Source organism: Corythoichthys intestinalis, chromosome 5 (genome assembly GCF_030265065.1).
Source record: "Corythoichthys intestinalis isolate RoL2023-P3 chromosome 5, ASM3026506v1, whole genome shotgun sequence".
Taxonomy (NCBI): domain Eukaryota; kingdom Metazoa; phylum Chordata; class Actinopteri; order Syngnathiformes; family Syngnathidae; genus Corythoichthys; species Corythoichthys intestinalis.
Window position 1 is genome coordinate 50641487 of NC_080399.1, and position 13165 is coordinate 50654651.

Sequence of the window (13165 nt, forward strand, 5' to 3'; positions counted from 1 at the left end):
GACATTGGATAATTTCTCGCGGCACACCTGACGATCTCTCACGGCGGCGGCACAATCGGTTGAAAAACACTGGAATATAGGGTTCATTCTCCCCGTGTGTGTGTGTTTTTGTGGAAGATATTTTTTTTTAATTACACAGTACAGTTTAATCGAGCTAGGGTGGGCACAGCCGTCCCTCAGGGCGGGCACGGCCCCCTAATACCTGCCCATGCCGCCGGGTCTGAGTCTGAGGCACTTTAATCTGTTAAAACTCTTTGCTGTTTAATACAGACAATTTATTTTATTTTTTATTTTATACGAGCTGAGTTGTTAAATAACATTTTAAAACTCTGTTTGGTTAATTATTAATTCATTCACACATCATACATTTCATCTTAAAACAAATTTTAAGTCAATTATAGTATTTTCCTAGATTTTTTTTCCTGAAGAGCAACTTTATTCATCCCGAGGGAAATGTGATTAATCATGATTAATCACACAATTGACATATGATTAACTAGATTAAATTTTTTAATCGTTTGACAGCACTAATTTAAATATATCCATATCAATTTGCTGTGGTTTAGTACAAGTCTTTTGTCACACAACCAGTTTCTATTTTTGTCACTTTTTTCCCCATGACGTCCACCTCTCGCCGCTGTTTGCCATCTAGCCGGCCATTTTCTCCGCCTTTGGACGTCTGCAAAATAACAAATATGGTAATGACCTCCAGCCTTGAGGCAACGTTTCAGTGCGTGGCGTCAAGTGACAGAACTTTTTTATTGAAATAGATGGAATCTATATAAACAAGAAGTCCTCGTGAAAGCTTGCCTCTTAACTGAACTACGCGTACGCACGTACGGAATCCCGTTGAAACGGGAATGTCAAGTGAGTGAATATTTAATGTAATAGTGAAATAGAAAGGTTTGATGCGGTTGAAGAACTTTACTCTCTGCGAGGTGTCAAAGTCACCACACGGATTGCCAACGCCCACAAGCTTCCCACCGCTCCACAGACAGCCAATCAGAGCAAAACACTCAAATTGGCTCCAGTCAGCTGCATATTAGTGAGAATTGAGATTTTGCAGAAAGCAAAGAGAAAAGGACTAACTAAAGAGGCTTGAGAAAATATCATTCTGAGCACTTTCGACGCAAATTGTCATGCAAACCTGGTAGAATGGCATCAAAGATTATGAAAAAATGTTTTTAAAAAAAATACTTTAGTGTATTTTTAGTCAGTTGGACACAACAACTGACAACTGTAATCTCTAGCTGTTATGTCTCCCTAACACAGTGACAAATAATCTGCCTCTCTATTGCTCTCTTCCTTATTGTACTAGTGTGTTTGTCTGTGTGTGCATGGATAGTAATCAGTCAGCTTAGCGCTCCTCATCTCAGTAAACACCATTAGCCCAGAAGACCAAGTACGCCAATCAGAGTCACATAAAGCTGCCGAGTGGCCAATAGCAGTGAGGTACAGAGTCTCTTGCGACACGTTGACCTGATGCACATCGGTGTGCGTTGCTATGGAAACCCACTGTACTGTATAGAGGAGCTCTGTGGAAATGCAGTGTGCTGTGGGAGGAAAGAGAAAGGTGGGAGCAGAACAAAGGTAGGAGAAGAGTAAAGAGACAGGGAGAAGTGTTGCTTCATATCAGATATACAGTAGTGAAGGAGAGAGTGGAACTGTCAGATAGATGGATCTGCAGTACATACAATCAATGAAATACCACAGAAGTATAACATGTATCAGGAGTGATGACTTAGATTAAGACCTTAAATGAGAAGTGAAACTAAAACCTACGATTTGCCAAATAAAAGATGTATACTTAGAAGTGTAATTGGCTGTATATATCAGCCGCAATTGTAAATATACAACAGTAAACATACATTTATTTACACGGTGAGTTACGTAAGAAGCGGTTTGTTACTGAACAAGAAATATGCGGGCATAATTCTTCGGATGAGGAAAAAGTAACCGGCACACAGTAATTCATTGTCACAGTTTATCTGAGTTCCAGATATGATTTGCAACAAACAACAAACAAATAAAACCTTTGGGGGAAAAAACCGTAAAACTGATGTTTAATATTTCTGAGTTTTCAAGAGGTAATCAAACTAGCAATTTAGTGAGAAAACGTCTTTTAAAATTTGTGTCACAGTTCAAACATAAGGCACGCTGGGTCTGCGGTGGCAAGCTTAGTGTGCGTGTCCGTAAAGGAGCCAGCAGCATAAGAATTTGGTGGTGGAAAGTCTGTCTGAATGGCTTCGCAAAGCACGGTGAATTTCTGGCAAAGCTGGTCCAAGACGATTTTGGTGAATTTGATTCTAAGAGGTTTGGTGAATGTCAGATGTTGTTAATTCCCAAATAAGTGGAAAATGGTCATCAAACAGTCTGAATCAACTTGTTGAACACATGATCATTTTTACTTGATTAAAACATAAAATATCTTACATGAATGATCAGGGGTGTTGGGTGGTTTCCATGTCCCCACTTTCCAGCCCATATATCTTTAATCTCGTCTCTTACCAAGGCAAACTTTATCATCCATCAATGTAGTCTGCTTGGATTTCCAGCTTTTTCTATTTCCATTCCAGCAATCTTTTTTGTCTTGTAAAAGCATTAAAAAGCAGGGGTGAAAGTGGCTAGAATTTCTTGCCGGAACTCCCTTACATAGAGGCACGGAGCCCTTTTTTTTTTTTTGTTTTTTTTTTTTTTGGAGGGGGGTTAAAACTAATAAAACCACCGAAATGCAAACACTTCTTTTGGCACAGTTATGGATATAACACACAATAAAAAACACAACAGGTTTCACACACACAGTGGTTAGCACGTCCGCCTCACAGTTCTGAGATCAAGGGTTAAATCCCGGGCTTTCCTGTGTGGAGTTTGCATGTTCTCCCCATGTCTGCGTGGGTTTAATCTGGGTACCCTTGTGAGGATAAGCGGCTCGTAAAATGAATGAATGAATGAATGAATGAAAGGTTTCACACGCATAAGGCTACTGCAGTACACTGAAACAAGGCATAAATGAGAAACTGATTTCCATTCAAAATTGTATTTTATCACTGATTTACAAAATTCCATCTAATTTTTATTTTCCCCCATTTCCTCAAATCTAAATGCAAATCCTCAATTTTAACTATCCAAGAACAAAGGACAGGGTTTCGCCTAGGATTTTTTGAAGCTTTGGTGGTGGGCTGCATCGGAGTCAGACAGCCTCATCATGTCGCGCCACGGCAAAATTTACATGACAAATGAGATTTTTTTCACATTTTTCTTCCCAAGAGCAATCATATCAAATATCTATTTGAAATATTTCATCAGCCAGGCTAATGTCGTAGCTCTCAGCTACGGTACATGTACGTAAAATGCGTAGCTGATTACAGCTACATTACCCTATGTAATAATACTTTTTTTTCTTGTAGCAACAGTACGACTTACAGTATACATTTCGTAGTCCTTCTTTTTCCTTTTATCTGGTCCTAAAACCCACTACATTACCACAGCAATACTAGTCCTTCTGTTATCGGATCCATTTCAAGGAGGAGGGGGAAATTCTAATAGCCGTGTAAAGAGTTTTACTAGTTTTGGTGAGAAGGTGAAAAGTTTTTTGTTGTTGTTGTTGTTCGTGAACTACATTTCCACATAACGGCACATGGAGGTAGCATTTAGCTTAGCAAGGAGAGGTATGGGAGTCATTTTTCGAGTGTCCCAGAGCTCACGAAACTTGAAAAAGGCGCATTTATCAAGTTTTCGTCAGCCTTGATTGCGTATATCCGTCCGCCAAAAGAGCCTGATAGCACTGATATAAAAGTACGCCTGCCCCTCTGCTACTTGATGCATTGTTGACGTTGGTGCAGCGGAACTCTTAAAATAGAGCAAGGCTCTATTTTGACCCCAAAAGTTCATTCAAACTTGCCTATGCACAGTTGAAATGGAATATATTTTGAAGATAAAGCAAACATTGTTGTGCATAGATAGTTTGTAACTTTTTAATGTTCTTTCTTTTGTAGTTTCTGTTCCTGTGTTTTCTTATGTCATTTTTCTGTTGGTTTGTGTGCTATGGACACCCTGTGTGACTCCTGAATAAAGATCATATATATAGACTTTTTTAAATTAATATCAGGAAATAAATAGCCTTAAATAAATGAACAAAAATAAGTCCAAAGTGCACATTAACATGGCAGCTGTTCTGAACCTCCCAAATAAAAAATAAAATAAATAAAATTAAACTCATCAACGCTTTCCTTTCTCTTAAAGATCTGATCAATTTTCTTGCCCGTTTAATTCCAAAAGCTTGGTTTTTCCCTCTATTTGTTGTTAAAAAAAAAAGAAGAAGAAGAAAAAAGGGGAAAAAATGTGCATTTAACCCAATCAGAGCTAACTATCCATGCAAATCACGTCAGTATGTCAGCCAATTGAACGGACAGCAGAGTCCAGATTTTTTTGTTGTTGTTGTTGCAACCATGTGCTCAGCAACGCGACTTGTCAGATGCAGAGAGATGCTGGGAAGAACAATGTAGAATAAATAAATGAATAATAAATATCGGTGGAAACAGATTACGCTACACAAGCACTTTATTAGGCTTGTTGTTAACACTTGTGAAAATCTGACGTTAGTAAATTGTTCTTTTTGGATATGCGTGTGTGGCAGCATGGCAGGGTTTTTTTTTAAACACAGAGTTGCCGTCATATTTTCGGGATCAAAGCATCACATGCCAGAACGGTGTTTCGGCCCTGAAACTCATGCCGGTACGGAGTTCTGGCCCACGTTCACCCCTGATTAACAGAGAACGAGAAGAGCCACTTTGATTGAACAAACCGTGTACAGCCTAGCATAGGACAGCCCTCCTCCTTAAAGGCTACATTCAGACTGTAGATTTAATTGCACAAATTATGGGGGGGGGGGGGTCTTTTTAGTCATATCCAGTATTCTTGTGTGGTTGTTCAGACAACTGTTTTTATTTTCTACCCATAGCTGCCCTATAAGTGACATTCATGCGTAGAAGATCTCCGTCCACCACGTGCTTAGCAAAGCTGGATGCAAGAGTAGAAGCATATTAACAAAAGATGTGAAAAGCAGCCAACCAACTAGCTTTGTATCGGTCAGCAGATTCTTCAGCTCATTGAAACAGACATTGAACAGTTATCCATCCCTAATCGCTTCCGTAATTGGAGCCTTTCGCCTCCTTAAATTTAGCATTAAGACTTTATTTTTCGTTATCTTTACGACTGCAGTTACAGCTTATAGTCGAAAAAACAACCAAAAACATCTCAAACATTAGGATCCCTCACGTCACCTTTAAATTGCTTCATCCCCCAATACTGTACTTTAGAGGCGTGCAAAATTTCCGATTCTTAGATTATTCGCGATCCGGCCATGGAAGATTTGAGAACGATTCACAAACATCTAAATTCCCATAACTGAGTTATACCAGGTAAAGCAGAAGTAAAACACAATCAGCGCGGTCTTCGGTACACAATGAGGAACGGAGCGAGAGCAAATATCATGTTCAATACATGCCGCTCGATAAAAAAAACAATAATACCTGACTGCGGCCGACAGCTGCTACAAACAACGCCCAGTTGCTAGTTGGTACAAACATACGGCAACATACAGCTATGGTAGATATCGCATACATGTAGAACTAGACGCGAAATGACAGACGATGGTAGTGTTAGTAAACAGCCGCCATCTTAAAGCAGTAGACTTCTCTAGAAGGCTCTGTTGTAGCGAATCTAATTAACTTTTTATCTAAAATACTCCTCAATCGGCAAAATCTTGGCTTGTACTGTATCTTTCTTTGAATGATGAAGCGGTTTTAAAACTTTGACATGTCGAAAGTAGACAAAAGGGAAATTATGGAATAACGGGAGCAATTTTAATAGATGATTCACAACATTTAATTAATTGAATGTACCGTAAATTCCCGAATACAACGCACACTTTTTTTTCCCCAAAATCAACTTGTAAAATCATGGTGCGCATTATAAACGGGTACATGAATGGAGACAGAAATATATATATTTTATATATATAGATAAGATTTTTTTTTTTTTTTTTTTTTGACACGGCCACGTTGTGTTGAAGAAACGTATGTGGCGTTCCGTTGCCGACCATTACGATACGTGATGTCACCATTTTGTTTCGGTAATACTTCACTCTGATCGGCCGAATGATTTCGTCTGTTTCACTCTTCATAAAGCACAAAATTTAGTTTCTTGAACTCATTTGAGTCAACGTTTATTGCAGCTCCGCAACTCGGACCATAACAAACGTAACAACACAGACTTCGTGTGTGTGTCCGTCAACTATATCTGTCCCTCGGGAAACTCAAACCCAAATAACAATAGTTCCTATTGTTACTGTCATGTCGACAGCGATGAGCTCTCTCAGTTTCTGACTTATATTCTCACTTTCATTTTACCGTATCAATCTATGGAACATTCTCACTTTCATTTTACCGTATCAATCCATGGAAGAAACATTTATTCATCATGATGAAATGAGCAAGTTAAACAGCAGCCTTTAAAAGAAAAGTCACATCTGTTTTGTTTTCTCCTAGATTCTGGTAAGTTGGAGAAGTTGTCAAATCATATTATAAGTATTGTCAGTTTATAATAATGTTTTGAACTACCAATATGCTATGCTTGTGCTGTGTTTCACCAGTCAGTAAAATGACATTTCTGTATCTGTACACGAGCGCTGTTTTCTTGTATTCTTCTATTTATTGGTGCTAAAATTAGGGTGGGTACAATAATTTTCTCTAGATTTTACAAGTAAATTTGGGGTGCGCATTATTCACGGGTGCGCCTTGTATTCGGGAAATTACGGTAGTTTAAAGCTGCTGATACAGAATGAGGACTTTGGTATATTATTTACTGTTTTTAACCGTTAACTTGTTACTGAAATATTAGTTTGGTTTAGCCTGAGAGGATTTTTGAACCATTTTGGAACTAATGTACAAAACATTAAAAGCAGGGGGGTTGGGGGGAGGTACATCAATAATCGATTTATAATCAAATCGGTGCTCAAAGATTCCCACCTCTACTGTACTTATTAGTTATAACACTTTGCTGTCCCTCAACTGCACATCTGTGTCTATACCGTCCTCCTGGTATTTCAAGCTGTTGCTGAGCAATACAAATTGACATCAACGTTGCCAGGGGCGCAACTACCCATTCTTGTTCGGGTAAATGAAAAATGGTTCTCCAGCCACCCCGACACCCACGTGCCAACCCACCCCAACCCAGCATTCACACTTTTTTTGTGGCATCTTTGCTGCTTTTTTAGTATGTTAGTCATAAGGCTGCAACTAACGATTATAATTATAATCAATTCATTGGACAGTTAATCGATTAATCAGCTAAATGTCACTTTTTTTCAATTACCATAACAATTTCACAGGTTTTCTGAGGCATGTTGTTAGTAACAAAGAAGACAAAATAGATGACTAGTTCCTTTAAAAATATATAATATTGTATTACAGCTCCTGAACTAACGGTAGTCTACATCTGTGCTCTTTTAAGTATGTAGAACTTGTTAAAGTTTTTAATAAAGGTTCTGGGTATAAAACAAAAAGAATTTCTGAATAGAAAACTCAGGCAAAAGTCCTGTTACTTTAAAAAAAACAGTGCGGCTGATTGACATTTTTTTTCTTGTGGGCAAAGCACTGATATAAATTGTGTCAGTGACTCACTTATTTTGTTTAAACAAACTAAACAACAAAATCAAATAAGGAGGAGGACGACTGTAACGAACACCTGTTCATAAATACCATCCAAATCCAATTTCAAAGCACACTCTCGTTTGACAATTTACAGATTGAATGGGACTTTGAGCTGTTATATAAATGGGTTTATGTGATGGGTTTCTTTATAAAAACTAATGAGATAACGTTACGATCTAACAATAACAGGTGCTTACCGTATTTTTCGGACTATAAGTCGCAGTTTTTTTCATAGTTTGGATGGGGGTGCGATTTATAATCTGGAGCGATTTATGTGTGAGATTATTAACACATTATTATATCATTTTACATGTTATTTTGGTGTTTTGGAGTGACACTGATGGTTTGGTAAACTTGTTAGCATGTTCTTTATGCTATAGTTATCTCAATAACTCTTAATAGCTATGTTACATTAACATACAGGCCACATTCGCATTTCATTGTTCATGCATCATGTAACATTATCATACTGTACACTTATTCAGCATGTTGTTCTCTATTGTATTTTTGATTTAAATTGCCTTTCAAGAAGACATATCTGTTCTACGTGTTGGATTTTATCAAGTAAATTCGCAAAAATGCGACTTAAATTCTGGTGTGACTTATATGTTGTTGTTTTTTTCCTCTTCATTGTGCATTTTTGAGCTGGTGTGACTTATATTCAGGTGTGACCTATAGTCCAAAAAACACGGTATATGCTTTTCCAAAACACAATAGAAACGGACACTTAAGACACTGATTAGCATTATCGCTAGTTAGCTTACGTGCTAAGTACTAATGCATCATCAACAAAGAATACAAACAATACAATTGGCTTCATTTACTCACTTCTGACAGAGGCACACTGGATATGACAACACACACGGCTCAAGACAATCTAACTCTCGCATAGCTATTATTGATTCAGCAACTAAGCCTGACTGTAGCAGTGAACTCTCTCTCTCCCAGCTCTAATCACTGGCGCGCACGCAGCCTCACATTACACACAAACAAAGCCCCAAGCGTGACGGCTCATAGCTGCCGGCAACAATCAATAATCAAATTTGTTGGCAACAATCCATTGACTTTCTTAATGAAAAATTTAAAAAAGTAAATTAAAAAATTTTAAAAACCGGAGTGAGAGTAATTTTGACTAAGGTGACAGCACCTGCTGTCCACTCGTGGCAATATGGCGCCAATTCGCTGCTCAGTGTGTAGTTGTGCCACTGATCGTTGCACTGTATTCCGAATTTGGGTCACTGAACTGTTAAGATTGCAGTCACATCCAGAAAAATATAACCCCTGTGAGATTCAAAAGCAAATACCTAAGTAGTAAAGATTGGATAGGAAAATGTACGATTCCATGTCACTTAACCTGTTCAAGCAGCCATGAAAGAATCTCACTCGTCAGTTAAAGGCAAAAAAAAAATCCTATATGGGTCACTCACTTTAAGTTGCGATCTGAACGTAGCCTCAGATATGGTGGTTTGCGCCAGTCTGCTCAATGGCCACCACCCAGACTAACCGGACGGACCCTGCTTAAATTTAACCCACCAGTCTTGAAAATAAAGCCCTATGAGATAAGACCATCAAACTGATTCTAACACGTCTCCCTATTTGTGATTTATTTTGTCACTCCTCACTGTATATCATTCACAAGCTCCTTCGTCCTGATTGAAAAGATAGTTCTGATGACGATTATCATCATCTTTAAGTCATGTGTTCATCTAACTGATTCATGCAACTGAACAGCTGTCCATCCAGCTATCCGTTACATTGTCTCCTCAAACCCATCTGTCTGGCTGACAGTCCAGCCATCTCTGTCCTGTCAAACCCTTAAAACTAATCTAGTCTGTAGATATCATCGCACCGCCCGCAATGGATCGTGTATGTGTGCGTGCGTTTGTGTGTGGTCCAGAACAGCATTGTCCTGGAACAGCCTGCTGTTCGTAGTAGACTTATGTAACAAGACTGCATGCATATTACTGTCAGCGCTTTTGCCCTGCTTGCAAACACACCACCAGGTTTATGTGAATGCATCTTTGTAGTCATAATGTGCATGCACAAAAAAGCACAATTACTCAAAGGGATGGGTGACACTGATGACCTCAAATGATCACGTTCGAAGAGATTGTGTCTTAATGTGGTATACTGTGACAGAATGGTAGCGGTTTTTTTGTTTTTGTTTCGATCTTGAAATATACCGTTCTTATTTCAACTACAAAAGAATAATAACTTTACTTCTACTGCTTTTACACTGAACATGCACCTGTTTCTGGACGTTTACAACACACTGTGCTTATGACTTTTATATAATTTTTAGCAAACCATCATGCCTACCTTGCCTTGCTTATATTGTGTTAACTTTTAGAACAGTGAATTTCCCTTTTAGTTGAATAAAGTATGGAGCTGTCTGATCCAAATTTCAGAAATATTCATTATGGGTTGATTCAAGATTCTAGATGGCTCGCGGTTGTTTTTCAACATGTCCACTGGGATTAAGTGGTTACCAGCCGCGGGAGGGAAAAGCTCCAGCTGACTGATGACCTCAATAAGGACAAGTGCTATAAAAAATGGAAATGGAAGTCGGTGGGACACATTAGGAGTGTACTTTGCTTGAGAAGTCTTTAGAGCCACAAATACAGCAGCTGTTATGTGGTCTGCCATTGTTTTGGGTGTGACGTACTTGTGCATGAATATCTACTGTTTGTGCTCAGCATTTACCTAAAAAGTATGTCATTTAAGGTGGGAAAAAGTCTAGTTTAAGACCGATATTCAAATCTTTGAGTAGATTTCTGCGCTCTTTATTTGCTTTCAGTTTCCTCACCGTGCACTGTAAACAACAAAGTGTCAGCATCTGCAATTTCAAGACGATTAAGGGCTATTCTATTTTATTTCTGTGTTTGGTGACCCGAATACTGTAAAGCTCCTGCTTTCAAACATTTGCCAGGGAGAAAAAGGATTGCACACACACATTTAGATGTTGTTTGAGATCTCGCTGCATTTTCAATAGTAATAAATCAGTAATAACATTTTTACAACAAGTTGGGATTATGAAAATAAAGTTTTATTATTGTTGTTGTTATAATTTCAACAGATCTAAAGCAACCTCTAAATGTGTGAGGGCAGGCTGGGATGACCCAATAAAATTGCCTGAAAGGCATTGTATCCTTGTACTGTACACCAAACATTGTATCACTTTACATCTCATTCACTTTCTGTCAAACCATGTTCAGAAACTATGGAAACACAGTTTGCCCCTTGACAAGCATTGACTTCATAAACATTCTCGTAAACACTCTCAAAGTAACACATACAATAGTTCTTCCCTGCTTACCTCCATCAGAGTATGTCTCAGTGCCGTATCCGTCTTGGAGCCCGTTGTTCCATGTTCCCTCGTACTTCCCACTCATCCCGGTGCTCTCCCGAAGACCATAGCGTCCCTTAAAGCCATGCGTCCATTCCCCCTTGTAGACCCATCTACCCTTGTTCTCAACACCAACTCCGTGTCTCTTGCCTTGCGCCCACGTGCCCTGGTAAGTGTTCCCGCTGGGCCAAGTGTAGACCCCCAGCAGCTCAAAGCCATGGGCCCAAGACCCACAGTACTCGCCCTGGCCTTTGGGTCCCGTGCATATCCCGTGGCCGTGCGCCTTGCCCTCCTCCCACCCGCCGCAGTATGACCCCCCATCGTCAAAGTTGAATCTGCCTCCAGTGGACATGCATGAAACAGGTCTCGGCAATTCACCTGAAGCCTCGACAAAAAGAAAAAGAAAAGAAAAAGAAAAGAGAGGGAGAAGGAAGGAGGACAGGTTGGTGCTATAGGGATCAGTCCATGGAGCTGAGGTTTGAGGTTGAGGTCGGATGAGGAGGAAAAAAACTGGAAGGAGTGAGCAGGAGGGAGAAAACTCCCACTCAGTTCAACGCAGGCCTCTATTTTCAGATGATGTAAGCTTTGCAAACAGAACAAATAGAAACAAGATTGCCTTGCACAGCACCGTCAGGGATTGCCTGCCGAAAAGTTCACACCATCCTCCTTGTTGGTTTTTTGTAGCACCAACTCACAACTTGCCTGCTCCTGAGAGCGCTGAGAGAGAAGGACGGGGGTCCTATCAGTGCCATTATACCCTCTCAGAAGTAGATGAAACAATGAGAAATCTCGAGCAGCCTGCCATGAGCAGGCCTACACAGTCCACTCACTCGCCTCCTATCTAACTATGGCTCCTCTGCCGCCTCTGCGGTGTGTGGAGCACAAAACTCTCCCCAATGGCAGCTCATCAAGCCTCCAAGCTTAAGATTCCACAATCAGGACCGAGGCCTCAACTGCACAGGTATGTAACATGCTGTTGGATCGATTTACAACAAAACAAAATACTTCCTCCCACAGACAGTGAATCTTGTCTTCAAGTCTACTATTGGTGATCAAGCATAGCATCATTACATCAGACAACTAAGTCAATCTATAGCTTACTTTTGCCTTGGCAGACACGCACAGAGCCAAGCAGTACATACTGAGGAAAAAAATAAGGGAGAAACATAAATGAATGGGGATTCTTTGCTATTTTCCTTTTCTGCCCATATAGTGCAAGCAAGCAGCAATGCAGTCTCTTGCTTTCCCCACACACACACACACACAACGATGATAAATAAGTGAATAGATGAATAGTTCCGCCCGTGTTCCTCCTTCGCCTTCTCCCTCCGTCTGTCTGCAGGTCTTTAATCCATTGCGTCCATAAGTGGTTTATCCTCTGCGTGGGTTGCCTTCAGTGCGCCTGCTTGATGAGATAATATCCATCTATACGATCTGGTTTTGCTCTCTTCTTCACTCTTCAGCATCTCCTACTCATCTCCATGTTTCCCCGTGGAGAAGGGGCTGACGCATAGCCTGCCCGCCTGCTTGTCCTGCTCCCACAATTTCTTCTTATGCTCTCCCTCTCTCTATCTCTCTCTCTCCTACAAAATCTGCTCATTACAGAGGACTGTTCCAATGCAGCCATCCCCCCCCTGCTCAGTAGCACGCTCCAGCTTTTAAAGAGACACATGCTCTCCGTCAAGTACTTGCTCACTTGTAGCTTTTCAATGCTCTTTCTTTCTCTACCATACCTCAAACGTTCTTAGTGACCCTCACAATGATGGTGACTATCGCACCGGAATAAATGATCATATTAAGAGATTTTCTGGGTCATGGCTCCAGCCTTCCTGTATGGCTTTTGCATGTCTTTCCGGTACCCGTTGGTTAACGCAAAACTCTCCATGAATTGCTCATGCTTATTTGTCTACATTATGGAAGATGTATACAAAACATATGGTAGATGTATACAAAACATTCAGTTTTCAACCAATGTATTGTTCAAATTGCTAAATCTTACTGATTTTATTTACTGATAATGATTCATGGAATTTTTGGAAGCTAACATTCCCTCGTTTGGAATTTGATGCCTGCAACACGTTACAAAAACACTATAACAGGAGCATAC

The 13165-nt window shown here is 39.9% G+C and overlaps 1 protein-coding gene across 1 annotated transcript in view; it reads right to left on the bottom strand.

Moving 5' to 3' along the window:
• The window catches only part of jph3b (junctophilin 3b), a 117584-nt gene extending 104899 nt beyond the window's left edge, over positions 1 to 12685 (bottom strand). Inside the window, exon 1 of the mRNA XM_057836940.1 lies at positions 11029 to 12685. Within this exon, the coding sequence (XP_057692923.1) occupies positions 11029 to 11410 (382 nt within the window). The 5' untranslated portion in view covers positions 11411 to 12685. The remainder of the gene's footprint in view (positions 1 to 11028) is intronic.
• Between the last annotated feature and the right edge of the window lie 480 nt (positions 12686 to 13165).